Source organism: Eptatretus burgeri, chromosome 16 (assembly GCF_056783735.1).
Source record: "Eptatretus burgeri isolate ZD-2024b chromosome 16, Ebu_testis_v1, whole genome shotgun sequence".
In the NCBI taxonomy this organism is placed as follows: domain Eukaryota; kingdom Metazoa; phylum Chordata; class Myxini; order Myxiniformes; family Myxinidae; genus Eptatretus; species Eptatretus burgeri.
The window spans coordinates 9,913,049-9,928,048 of NC_140976.1; the positions used below are offsets into that span (position 1 = coordinate 9,913,049).

At 41.6% G+C, this 15,000-nt stretch overlaps 1 protein-coding gene across 1 annotated transcript in view; it reads left to right on the plus strand.

Annotated features, from left to right (window-relative positions):
• The window catches only part of LOC147010484 (afadin-like), an 80,507-nt gene that overhangs the window by 17,313 nt on the left and 48,194 nt on the right, over nucleotides 1-15,000 (plus strand). The window contains exon 6 of the mRNA XM_085860365.1: nucleotides 3,502-3,563. Within this exon, the coding sequence (XP_085716491.1) occupies nucleotides 3,502-3,563 (62 nt within the window). The remainder of the gene's footprint in view (nucleotides 1-3,501; nucleotides 3,564-15,000) is intronic.

Here is a 15,000-nt window from a genome sequence, read left to right on the forward strand (position 1 = left end):
CCACATGAGCATCGACAGTACAGAGCTACCTTCCTCAAGCGATCCCTCAATCAAGACCGATAATAGTGTTATGGTTGTGGAAATTCGCATTGCACCGTAAAGGGTCCTCAGGTGAGATATATCAGTAAGTTCATGTGTAGTTAGCCCAAACTTGTTGTTTGAGGGAATATATATATATGTGATCCATTTGGGCTGCGATTCTTCAATTAGTCGTTTTTCTTTTGCTGTCGTTAATTTGGTGCAAGAACAACAACGAACATCGCCACAACCAACATCTCAACGATCACGCCATTCACTACACGACGCCAACAATCACGCCATTCACACCACGACGCCACCTTCCACAACTACGCTACCACACCTTCGCCACTCGCCATTCAACGACCACCTTGCAGTCACGATCTCCGCGGGACGGATGAAAGGAGCGGAGTGGCAGCTTAAATATCTCCCGGCAAGATCTCCTGCCCAAAACGCCCGCGCTTTGGCATGGGGGAGGTGCGATTTGAGCCAGAGGTCAAAGGTGAAAAAAGGTGGGGGCCTGATTTTGGGGGAATAATTCCCTGGCCCCGAGCCAAGACTGACTTTCCTCGCCCCCCGCACGGCGCGGGGAGGGGGGGGAACGAGAGGGCAATCAATTATACAAAGCTACCGAGAGACCGTAGCCTCAACTCCTCTCCTGTCTTGCTGCAATACCTCCTCTTCATCGGGTTTTCTGTGTCTGTGTGTGTGCGTGTGTGTGGCCTGTGCCTGTCTATATAAGTAAGCCTGCAGAAGATTATTGTTATTATTATCATTGTTATTGTTATTATTATTTTCGGGTTAGGTCTGCTCCGTCCGCTTTCATAAGTTTTTTGTTTATTGCCGCACCACACCTTTCTTCCCTTTCTCTGCTTGCACACCCCAATAAATCTATTGATTGTACCACATACTTTTCCTCGCCCGATTGTAAATATATTATTAGAAATGTTCCCTGCTCGTTTTTGTCTTTTCCTTCATTGATCCAGCATGGTCCAAATCCTAGACTAGCCGGGACTTTATTCCCAACGACCCGTTCCTTTTATTCGGTATGCCCTTGGCAGTGTCGCTCGGTTGCATCCGATCCGGTAAAGTGATCCGGTTCGGACAAGGGGTACCGAGGGCGTGTTCCCCGGTAATTAAATCACGTGATCAATTAGGTAACCCGGTTAACCCATAGACGGAAGGACCCTAGGTCATGCGGTTGAGTTATTGGTGTCCACGATCTGTTAAGCGATCCTCCGCGTTACGGAATTATCCATGTGCGACGGCCTACAATTCTGGGGAGTCTGGTGGGAACCGAGATAGCTTTCCTCCCGAGTGTTCTTCTCACCCAACCCCTGACCCGCACCAATATACTTGTAAATATATATATATATATATATATATATATATATATATATATATATATATATATATATATATATAAACACACAGAAGATATCAATATTAAAACAATGTTATGATTGTTAAATTAATTTGTTCATTGTTACCCTTGCTAGAGGAGATAGGGTATTGCATTTGTGTCCGTTTCTTTGTCTGTTTGTTTGTCCGCACAGAACATTCGCGTTTTTTTCTCTGCAACTGCTTGTCGGATTGAGAAAACATTTTCACTATTGGTGCGACTGCTCATGTTGTTAGGGATCGGGCAATGAACGATGTATTATAACAAGATATCTCAAAAAGTTATGGACATCACGATAGGAGGTGACTCGGGCTTTCTGTTTCTACATTGCAAAATTTACACCTTTCTGATTGGCTCAGTCCCACCATTGTGTTTTTTTTGAAGCCATTGGTATAATTTCCTTGGTTTTGGGCATTTATTATGATTCGTTCTCCATCCCAATTGAGCTGATCTCTTCTTTGCCATTCCAGTGTACTTCCCCAGTCTGTCAAACTCATATATATATATATATATATATATATATATATATATATATATATATATATATATATGTATATATATATATATATATATATATATATACAGTAGACTAGGCGTAAGTCGGCAGCGTGTAAGTTGTCACTTCGCCTAAGTCGGCAGCGTCAAAAAGTCCCGAATTTATCTCATGTTAAATCCCTTTGAATAAAGGGTCATACCTCTGTAAGTCGTCATCTCTGTCGTCACTTTGTCTAAGTCGTCAGATGTTGTCCGTTCCCGCGTAATGGAAACGCAAGTAAATTACCACTCCTAACTCGTCACACGGAACTGCTGGCTCGTGAGAAGACCGATTTCATGGAATCGTGATGCTCGCTCATTGGTTTACACCGCCAGTGATAGGCTATTTATAACTGCGTACACACATTGATCGCACTGCAGGTAGGACAATAGCGACTAAGCGTAAGCTTACAACTAAAACCTACCAAGAAAAATACGACATTATCCAGTTTTGCGAGGCAAACCCACTGATGAAGAAAACAGCCATAGCTGAGAAGTTGGACATCAAACGGCAGACATTGAACGATATCTTGAAGAATAAGGGCAAGATATTTGGACAAGTGGAGAAGATCGCGAGGCCGGTGGTAAGTGTGAAACGCGTGAAATGTGTGTCCTTTGAAGATGTCGATGACGCACTCATCATCTGGTTTCGGCAAATGTCGGCTCAGCCAAATATTCGGTTTCGGCCGATTCGGCCAAATATTCGGCCGATTCGGCCAAATATTCGGCCGATACTGTCTTTCGGTGGAGGATTGCCCAGACAACATCATGGAATACAATGATCGGTTTGAGTCCTTTCTCATGCACCTGATGCCCAAGAGTTTGAGGCAGTCAAACATAATGGATTACTTCGCGAAGGAGTAAAGGATCGATCGAGCTGACTGTTGAAGTCCGATCATGGTTTTATATTGGCTTGTTTTGTACATTACCGCACTCATTTACAAATAGGCATTGAGTGGTAATCATCACCACGATGACTGTGTGTCATGTAATTTGTCACCATACCAACACCGATGGTATATGAGTTGTCTTACAGTTGTTCATTATCTTTACTTTTCATAAACTGATTCATGAATTCCATCTTTGCTTGATCACTTTCCAACTCACCAACTCACCCCCACCTATGCCCCGAGGATTGTGTTTTCCTTTTGGTACAATAGCCGGCTCTCACACGTATGTGTCCAGGCCATGCGCGACTTCATCCTTCACCCCACAGTCATCATGAATGTTCGCATATGCGTAAGTCGTCACATTTCTAAGTCGTCACTTTTTTCTCGGTCCCGATGGTGACGACTTGCGCCTAGTCTACTGTGTGTGTGTGTGTGTGTGTGTGTGTGTGTGTGTATATATATATATATATATATATATATATATATATATATATATATATATATATATATATATATATATATATATATATATATATATATATATATATATATATATATATACTTACCTTCTCTTTTGTCTTTCTCCCAGTTGTCACGATATATCTGTTGATATTTCGTCTTGTATTTTTATTTTGTCTTTCTTTGCAATCGTTGCAGCTGTATTTGTTGCTGTATCAGTTTGGTGCATGACATCTTCTATTCACACCTGTTTTTGCAAGGTGAGTGAGAGATACCTTTTCTGGCTTGTTGTGTTCATGCTTGTGTACAAATTGTATTCGATGGTCTGTTGAACTTTTCACGTGCTCTGCTAATCCTGCAATCATCGCTCTGTGCACTAGATTGAGTTCCATAATAGGCCGCCATCCCCCTTCTTTCCTCGGCAGGTACATTCTTGGGATGCATTGATTTTTGTCGAACATTTTGTGGCTCGTGAGGAGTTTCCTTGTTCTGATATCTATTTTTCTGATTTCTGCTTGAGGCTAGTTTTTTATTCCACAGCTGTATTGGAACACTGGTACTGCTCGTTGGTTTATGGTTTTGATTTTGTTTCTGTAGCCTCGTTCTACGCAGGTATTCTTTGGTAATTGCTTTGCGCACTTGTTTATGACATATTTGGTGGCCTTCTTTTACTCCAAGGTATTTGTATGATGCTTCGTTGTCTCACTCCTTTATTGTTGTATCTAGGTTGTTTTATGTTGTCCATTACCTTGTACGAATGTGCACTTGTCATGTTTATGAAGGCCAAATTCCATTTGGATGTTGTCAAAGTATCATTTCACTAATTTCAGTTGTGTGTGTGTGTGTATGTGTGTGTGTGTGTGTGTGTGTGTGTGTGTGTGTGTGTGTGTGTGTGTGTGTGTGTGTTACAATGTGAAAGGTTTTCAATTTAATCCAGATACCAAGAGGTAACAACTGCATAAATGGGTGCAGGTGGAACCGAAGGTGGACGGAGATATGTTTTCACTCCTGATTGTGTATTTATTTCTCCATCTGTGAACACGGTACCTCAATAAGTCGTGGACGGATTCGCACGAAATTTGTTGAACAAGTTGGGTATCCGACAAGGTCAAATTGATTCAATTTTGGTGAAGATCCAGATTTTTATCTTTGAAGTTATTTTTATACATTGAGAGATGGGGCCAAAAGACGATACAGTACTAAAGCCCAATATCTCGAAAGTTGCGGATGAGTTATGACAAACTAGATTGATAAGTTGGTTGGGTGATGAGAACAATCACATTCGATATTTGGTTGAGGTCCGGATCTAGATCCTGCCGATCATTGGGATGCATATTGTAAACTGTTCAGCGAACTTCAGCCTCGCAGAGGTTCTAGTTGTAATGTGGAATTGCAAAAGCTTGCCTAAAGAAAGAGCAATTACACCCTGATGTGAACAAGCATTGGTGAAGAAATGACACTAAAACGAAGGCCCTTTAAACACTGGGTGGAACACTCACTTTTGCCGAGGCAATGTCACTGCACTTTGGCCTTTAATCGCAGCGTTGACATTGCACCAACAAATTGCAAGGTATTCAAAACATGTGCCACTAATACAAAACACACACACACACACACACACACACACACACACACACACACACACACACACACACACACACACACACACACACACACACACACACACACACGATAGCAGTTGTAGTTTGCACATGTGGTCAATCACGTAGTTGTAATGATTTGGTCGTGCTGTGTTCATTGACTGGTTCCGTGAATTCCTTTGCTTTGTCATTGCACGTGCTGTTTGTTTAAGAGTATTATTTTATTCCATCAAACGTTACCCTTGTCGTATCCTCCCCTTGTCACAACACTCACATGCTTGTTACCTTAAGCTTGTCTGAAACATCCCAGTGTGAAAGCTTGCCAATGTGAACAAAACGTTTCATTTGAACTGATCCCAAACTTTAGAACGTGATTGGGATCTTTGGGGTTAGCCAGAAAAAAAACAGGCTTCAATGTCTGTCTGTAGTGTACTGTGAGTTAGACACACACACACACACACACACACACACACACACACACACACACACACACACACACACACACACACACACACACACACACACACACACACACACACACCAGCCCTGCTTTGGCTCAGCAGTTTGTAAGGGTGTGGTTTATCTATTTATATATATATATATATATATATATTTGAAACTCGCCTGTCCATTTGCTTGGGGCGTGGTGTTGAAACAGGAGGAGCTGCTGAGAGTGAGGGTGGGCCTGGAACTAAGGGCAGGGTTTCGGTACACCGATAATTACAAGCTTGTTGATGTAATACACAGGCGCGTTCGCTGATTGCGGGAAGGAGATCATAGTCTGTTCCCAGGTGAGTGCCAGGTCCAGCAGGTTTGCTATAACACGACCTGGGTTCAGCTTGTGTGTGTGTGAACCATTCTTTCATTAGTATTCTTGGCCTGAGCCTTGGTACGGCTCCTTTGAAGTGTCTGCGTATATATTTCCCTTTAATCTCACACTTGCATTGCTTCTGTTGATATGGACGGTGACTAGATGGTGTACTGTATCTTAAGTTTGTCACGGTATATGTCACACTTGTGCTAGGTGCACGGCGTAGGTTATGACCGGGATCTGAGAACCAGTTTTCTCACCAACCTTCATTTCGTGTCATGAGGAGCTTCAACGTTATGTACCACTTCTAGTGTATACCCATGGGTTATGCCAGGGACTTACTTGACATTTTAACCGGTAGAACAAGATTGTTCACTGTGCGGTTAAGTAGTTAACTTGTAACACAGAAGGAAGGACAGAACACTTGGTTGTTTTGGTAACACCATCGAGTTGCATTCATTGTGATATCGGTACTTGGACTCCATGATTACATCTACTGTGTTTGGGGTACAGTGTGGTGGCACTTTGGGTACAGTAGGCTGCAACCAAGCTGTTTCTGCCAGAGCTTCAGGCAGCAGTGCAAGATTGGGATGTTTGCAGAAATCTGATTAAAAAATGTCACCAGAAGTCAGACACAACTTGATGGAACAACTCCAGTTGATATATATATATATATATATATATATATATATATGTATATATATATATGTGTATATATGTGTATATGTATATATGTGTATATGTATATATGTATATATATATGTGTATATATGTGTATATGTATATATATATATATATATATATATATATATATATGTGTATATGTATATATATATATATATATATATATATATATATATATATATATATATATATATATATATATATATATATATATATATATATATATATATATATATGTGTATATATATATATATATATATATATATGTATATGTATATATATATATGTATATGTATATATGTATATATATATATATATATATATATATATATATATATATATATATATATATATATATATATATATATATATATATTGGAATTCTAAACTTTATAAAGTCGAGTTGATTTCAGGAGAGCAACTGTTTCATTTTTGTATTGTCAGTAAAAACTCAGCCGGCTCATTACCGACCTTCAGGGAGTGATAATCTGCATTCCACACCTGGTCTCGTCTCCATGTGTTGCGAGTCAACTCATTGTGGTTGACTTATTCTCTTCCCTTGTAACATGAGCTCATTCTTAATGAGTATGGGTCGAACGCTTGCTTCTACTTGAAAGTAAAATACACTTTTTGTTTTTGGTTTCGACCACGAAGACTCGAGAACCTTGAACACCATGTAACCGATCGCATGATTCTAATACCGTCCACCATCGTAGATTCACATGGCAAGCACCACCATGGAACCCATGTATGCTTGGCAGCTCTCCAGGAAAGTGAAACCCTCATTGTTATATTCGACCCTCGTGTTGGAACAAGCCCATCCGTACGCTTCTTGTTTTTCCTTTCACCCACATTCGCAACATCGTGATCTTCGTCAATTGAGAAAAATGACGTAGTTCACCATTTCAATTTCACGAGGCCTGAGTTCCAAGCTTTCCCGTGAGATTCCTGGTTTCATGAGGCCCGAGTTCCAAGGTTTCACAAGGCCCGAGTTCCAACTTTCCCGTAAGGTTCCAAGGTTTCACGAGGCCCGAGTTCCAAGCTTTCCCGTGAGGTTCCAAGGTTTCACGAAGCCCGAGTTCCAAGCTTTCCCGTGAGGTTCTAAGTTTTCACGAGGCCCGAGTTCCAAGCTTTTCCGTGAGGTTCCAAGGTTTCATGAGGCCCGAGTTCCAAGCTTTCCCGTGAGATTCCTGGTTTCACAAGGCCCGAGTTCCAAGCTTTCCCGTGAAGTTCCAAGCTTTCCCGTGAGGTTCCAAGCTTTCCCGTGAGATTCCTGGTTTCACGAGGCCCGAGTTCCAAGCTTTCCCGTGAGATTCCTGGTTTCACGAGGCCCTAGTTCCAAGCTTTCACGTGAGATTCCTGCATTGAGTGGTAATCATTAGCAAAACGGTTGAGGAAAGCCAGGAAAGCGATGGTGGCACACGCGATTCCTCGCACGTCCTTGCCCGTCTCCAACACCAGCGAGCCTTGTGTTCCATGTTATTTACAGCCTGTCCAGGTTGTAATTCCTTATCCCTGCTTTCTGTTTCGTTTAAAGACTTTGCCTCTTCCAGGCCTTACCAAATTGCATGGGGTACGTGGTATTCACCTTTATACGGTTGTGTCGGTTTGTACTCACGGGGCATGCTGAATGTTAATGGTAGAACAAATGTCATTGTGAAGTGAAGTACAGAATTCATTTTTCCTGCTCTTCTGCAAGAGTCACCGGTTTGTCGAGCACTTTGTTTGTGTGGAACACCCGTGTTTTGGCTTCCGCGGTTCACCGGCACTCGGGTTTTGACCTTGGTACACCAGTTGTTTTGATGCAAATGTTCAATTAGCATCAAACCCTCCAAATTGGCAATTGCACTGTGCTTTCCTCAGATTTGTGTCACAATTATGTTGTTTTGTTGCTGTTTAACTTTGCTGTGATTGCTTGGAACCGCACTATTTGGAGCTTATCGTGGACATGAAAGGGGTTCTTTAAAATAATTTTCCTTCTCCGAATGTTGAACTGTTAGAGGTGCCAGTTCATGTGGCCTGGTTGGGTAATATCGTCTGAAGTCGTGAAATGGCAAAGGCGATATTACCAGCCAGGCAGTGTGAACTTTCACTCATTGTTCAAAAATCCCTTTGGCCCTCCTGACTGTATCGTACCCTTAACAGATTTTGCCATAAGCATTTATGTAGTCGTGATACATGTAGATGTTAGAAAATGCAGGTTCAACAATCTGTATGCCAGGAGGTTATAGAGTCCGTGGCAAACAAATCTACTCACTTGTGGTCAACCCACATTTGGTTGGGTAACGGTTGGAGTGTCCGCTCTGAGTCTGGGAGGTCAGCAGTTTCAATCCCGGTTGAGTCCCACCAAAGACTTTTTTTTGTAACGAGAGTGGCACTCGGTCGAGTTCATAGTCTTGCCTCGTGTGCTCAATCTGAACAAAGATACCATTGTTAACTGAACATGCTATTATTATGGCCCATATACCCGTATCATCCGTGCACCCTGTTATGTCACGTACATTGCCATTATCTGCAGCTTTATTGATTATTGATTGATTTATTAGGACATTTAACAACCACTTTTGTGCACGTTAAGCCTAAATTGGGTCAATGGAGATGAATATGAAAAAAAAAAAAATTCAAAATATATTCCTCATGGCTAGTCGATCATACATTGGAAGTTTTGCATCGATCTGTTAAGTGGTTCTGGAAAAGAAGATTCTTCACATTTCTGTTTTCAATCCAATATGGCTGCCAGACCATGTGACTGATGACGTCATAAATTTAATTCTTCACTCACAGCAGGGTCGTGTATCGGATAAATGAAGTTTCAGATTTTTACGATCAGGATTTCGATTCATCCAATTTTGGCGAGATTTTTTTACCACTTCACTAACGATGTCCTTGTTGTCACCTTATGTACTCCATGGGAGTTGATTATGTGTGCTAAGTTTGAATTATTTTCTTTGAGCAGTTTTGAAGAAGATGCCCAAATTGTTTTTTCCTATAATATAATATGGCTGCCCTACCATGTAATCTATAACGTCAAAGTTATCACCAAAATACTTGACATGGGCGTTGAAATAGTCTCGCAACACCTTCGGGGCAAAACTAAAAAAAGTTGCGTGATGTTTCCTTGCTTGATGCTCAGCATTTAAGAACTGATAGAGCATGGATAAACAAACCTCGGTTGGCAACCATTGTGCAGGCTTGATGGGCCTTAATGGCCTCCTGCATTGAAATTCCTTGCAAGGGAACTCCTATTTAAGATGGCAAGAGTGACTGACCCTATGAAGGCTTAACAGTCACTGTGGTCCATTTCATAAGTTCACCTTGATGTACCAAAGTATATCTGTAGGTGTTTGTGTCATAAACACAAACACATGGAATTTACTAATTCCCTTAATACTCCGCCATGGATCGTGCCGATTTTGCCGTGTTCTGCAGAAATACACTTTTCTGCCATGTCTATCTTGGCAATATTAAGTTCAGGTCATTATTCTAGTGTGTGTGTGTGTGTGTGTGTGTGTGTGTGTGTGTGTGTGTGTGTGTGTGTGTGTGTGTGTGTGTGTGTGTGTGTGTCGTTGGTTGTAATCTCCATATGCGGGTTCAGAAGATGGAACGGAGTCCTCCCAGGTCTCGAATTATCCACCTCCGTTTCAATAAGGATCGTGGTTCATGGACCAATTTGTGAAGTTTTTTTCTTTTCAAAATTTTGTTCCGAGGGCTCTTTTGAGGATCTTCACCGAGCCCCAGACAGCTTCCAACTGTAGTTAGTTTGCAGTAGTATTCCCAGGGATGGTGTTCAAGAACTCTGTAAGGTTCTTCTTCATCATTCGCGTTGCTCCAATTTATCACTTGTACAATTTTGGCGATCTTCAGATTCCAAGATCTTTTCACTTAATTTTTGAGATCTTGGTATTTGGTCATTTTCTTGATAACTGCGTTGATTAGGCCAAAGTCTCTGTGTACTGACACCTAAATAAGCAATGCTTTGTTTTCTATGTTCACGCTCGATGGGATCAATGAAGGTTGTGTGTGAGCATTACTTCCTTGTTTTCAGCGATTTATTTTGGTTCATGTTTCCATGAGCCTTCTGGGACTGGGATATTGAAATTTTTGTGGACGTGCCAGTGGATTAATCTCCATACCTTGTTGTGCCTTTGTGTGCACAGTTGTTTTGACATGAGTTTTTTTTTATACCCTGATAGGAGGTGGCTCATACTTTGTTTCTACCTTGCAAAATCTACACTTGTCCAATCTGCTCAGTCCTGACATTTTCTCGAAGCCATTCATGTAGTGCCCCTGGTCTTGGGCATTAATAATGATTTATTCTTCATCTCAGCTGAGCTGACCTCATCTTCGCCATTCCAAAGAGCCTTCTTTGTCTATCCCCAATCTGTCCAACTCTTTTTATTTATTTTAATTTTTAATTTTTAATACCTCCCTGCTCTTTTGTTGTTTTCCCAGTTGTTGGAGTGTATCTGTTGATATTTCGTTTTACATTTTTCTTGTCCTTTTTGCAGTTGTTGTTTCGGTTTCTTGTGTGACATATTCCATTCGCACCTGTCTTTAAAGATTTTTTTCTAGGTGGGTTTGGGATATGTCTGGTATTGGCTTAATGGTTAGGGTGGTGGGCTTTGGATGCAAGGATCCTGAGTTCAACTCCCACTCGGCTGTTGAATCAATACCAGGTGGGGTTGACCCTGCCTGTCATCTTTCCGAGGTCAGCAAAATGTGTGCCAGCTTGCTGGTATACTGTGTCGGAGTGGTGACCCGTCCAGGATTGTGTCCAATAGCCGAGGAGACTGCTTAGGCAGCACCAACGCTCTGCACAGAGTATAGTCCCAATGAATGGATGGATGGGTTAGGGATACCTTCTCTGGTTTGTTGTCTTCGTGTTTACTTACAAATTGGATTCGGTAGTCTGTTGCACTTTTCACATACTCAGCCAATCCTACAGTTGTCATTCTGTGCATTTGGTTGAGCTCCATGAGGCCGCTACCTCCTTCTCATCTTGGTAAGTTCCTTCTCAGGATGCATTGATTTTTGTGGATGGTGAGGAGTTTCGTTCTGTTGATATCCAGTTTATTGATTTCTGATCGTGGCTCATTTATTTTTTCTGCAGCTATACTGGAATACTGGCATTGCGAGTTGGTTTATGGCTTTGATTTTGATCCTTGGAGAAAAGTATGTTTTCAGAATCAGCCTCGTTCTACACAGGTGTTCTTTGGTATTTGTTTTGCACATTTGTTTGTAACATACTTTCTGGCCTCTTCTACTCTGAGATTTTTTATGATGCTTTCTTGTCTTGCTCCTGTATTGTTGCATTTGTGTCAATTTTTATGTTGTCCGTTTTTGTTGATTGATCCTTGCATGAATGTGCACTTGACACATTTATCTCGGGCAAGTCGTCAGAGTACCATGTCACTAATTTGAGTTGTTCTGCCAATTTGTCAGTGGTTGGTGCAAAGAGTTTTGAATCATCCATGTACAGTCAAAGTGTCACCTTTCTTCTCTCTTTGGAAGTTATCTTATTGGATATCGGGTGTATCAATGTCCTTGCTCATTTGTAAGGTTTCTCAGTTGGTCCAGGGCTTGGAAAAACAGGAGGGGCGAAAGGCTGTCTCCATGGAAGATCCTTCAACGTATCTTCAGCCCTAATATTTAAATCTTTCCTTCTGAGTGCTGCAGTATCAATGTGGTTTTCTAAAGCTCCATTGCTTTCTCTATCAGTTTGATTGTTTGGTGGTTGATCTTGTACAGTTGCATGCATTTTATCATCCATGTATGTCGGACACCATGAAAAGCTTTTTTGTAGTCTATCCATGCTGTGGATAATTTAGTTCTTCTCATATTGCAATTTTTGTCTGGCCTTGCTTAGTAGTAGGTGGTCTGTTGTTCTGTAACTTCCTCTCTTGCAACCCTTCTGTTCTGCCTCTTGGCATCCTTGTGGTAGGTGATGGTACATCATTTCTGTTATGATTCCCGTCAGAAGTTTGTACATTGTTGGTTGACATGTTTTTGGTCTATACTTGTGAGGTCGTTGGGTTTCTTCAGATTTTGGGATGAGGATGGTGTTGCCGACTGTGAGCAAGCGTCGTTATTGTGTGGAGCATCGAGTTACTTTAACCGGATGTTTGGAATTCCATCTGGGCCTGGTCTTTTAAAGGTTGGCATTTTTGCAAGTTGCTTTTTTTGTACACCGCTCCTTCCCAATTCCATATTCAGGTGATGAATGGCGTCATCTCCAGGCGTCAAAGGAAGGGAGTACTCAGTTTTTACTCCGTTTGTTTGTTTTCTTTCTTTGTTTGTTTGTTTGGATGATATCTCAGTCACCCTTTGAGCTAGGAAGCTGAAATTTGGGGGAAAACGGTGAATATGTACTTTGGCAAAAACTGTATTTTAAATTTTTTTTTGATTGATCAATTAATTGATTATTTTCTTAATTATTATCGATTTATTAATTATTTATTTTATTTCTCATCCTGGCAATATCTCGGGCACCTTTTAAGCTCGGAAGCCGATACTTGGACACGACATTGACCAAGTGATTTGGCTATAAAAGAGTATTTTTGATTTATCATTTGTACACATTCACCTCAGAAGTACACCACTCCCTCCCTATTCCGTATCCACGTGCTGCACGGTGGCAATGTCACGTGCTGGATGATTTGTCATTTATTTGGCATGGGGACGGTGTACTTTGAATGTACCTCCTACTTGTTTTTCTTCTTCATTAAATATCATGAGAGGCATTTCCTTTTGATGATGTTTTTATCCCCTCCAAGTTTTGGATCAAATCCACCTCTTTGTTGTGTCCTTTTGGTTCCTCATAGATTCCTCTCCAGAAATTTTCAAGGTTATCTTTCTCTGCCGGGGGGGGGGGGGTGGATTTGACACATTTCGCTTGTTTCCCTAGTTCACGATATAATCTTTTTGGGTTATTTTGAAACGTGCTTATTATTATTTTAATCTTTCTTGCCTTATTTCCAATTCGAGTTTACTTTCAGCAGCCATTTTGTAGTTCTAGGTCCTTGGTCCCAATTTTATAGTTGTTAAAAAAAATTAGGATTCTCATTAGCTTTGGGCTTCGATTTCACCTTATAAATTGATTGACTTGTCCTGTTTCTTGTGTGTGTGTGTGTGTGTGTGTGTGTGTGTGTGTGTGTGTGTGTGTGTGTGTGTGTGTGTGTGTGTGTGTGTGTGTGTGTGTGTGTGTGTGTGTGTGTGTGTGTGTGTGTGTGTGTGTGTGTGTGTTATCTCCCATAACTCTCCCTCCCATCCATCCTCTGTTACTTCTTACTCGTTAAGGGTTGAAAAGCTTTAGTCATTGGGTTCTCAGACAGTTAAAAACACCTGCCTCCCTACACTTCTGCCAAGTGTAGGTCCTACCATCTGCACACACTGAGCATACAATGATCCATGCCATTATCCACAACATTCCAAATCCACACACCTGCAAAGTTACACGTCATGGCAAATGAGAAACAGGCAAGGAATCGGAGATTAACAAAGACAAAACAATACCACACAAATGTAAACATTGTCTGGTCATTACACAAACATGCTTTGCACTCACTCTGACTTTGTACAGGGCGATGTCAATCACACCTTGCTCTTCAAAAAAATATTCATTATTCCCTCAAAAAGGAGGGTGGGGGAGGGGGGTGTTGTAATCGTCTCGACCTGTCCGTCCATCCGTCCGTCATGCTATCTGTTCCTAAATGGTTGCTCAGAAATTCATCAAACTTGGTAGTTATGATCAACGCATGGCAAAAATGGATCAGGAAGCAACAGAACATGAAAGGAAGAGAGGAACAGCAGAAAGAGAGGGGGAAATGCCAACATCAGGGCTGAGGGACAAAATAGATGGAGACGGACAAACAAGGGATGCTGATAAGAACGAGCGGTAGGGGAAGACGCAGGGGGTAGACAAGATGGATACATTAGCAAACTCTCAGGAAAAAAAAAACAACTGGAAATTTGTGGGAAAGGGCTTTGGGGGAGGGTGAGCATTAATGGGGGATGTGGGGGTAGAAAAGATCATGGTTTTGGATTGGGGACGATTGGAGATGTTGAAGAACAGTGCTCCTGAAGACCTGGAGGGAAGAATGACATTGAAGAGCATGTGGAAGTTGGTTCTATCGGTGGGAAAAAGGAAGCACGAATGAGTGCAGGTGAACAGTTATCCTGGATTTAGGTCGTTTCATCAGAATGGTGTTGGTGGTGGACTGCGTGTGCCCTGCAGAAACCTGGGAGGGGCGGTGGGGAACAGCGTACGGAAAGAGCGAAAGGTGCATGACCAGAAAGGAGGTGGTAGAAGACAGAGAGACCACTGAGCTGTCTGTGATTGGAAAGTGATAGACCCATAGATTCAGCTTCATCATGGGAGATTCCATAGAACTTCAAGGCCATGATTCAGCAAGGTGTGAGGCAGGGGAGCTAGGTCAGAGGGGGTGAGCAGTATCCCATCAAGCTGCAGATGCTTTATCTGCTCCCAAACTTTTCTTACATATCCAAATTCTGTGATTTTACTCATGCAACTCTTAATAGGTCTCCTGTCCTTTCTATCATATTTGACACAGGAGACCTACTCGTGCTAAACTTGACCATTTT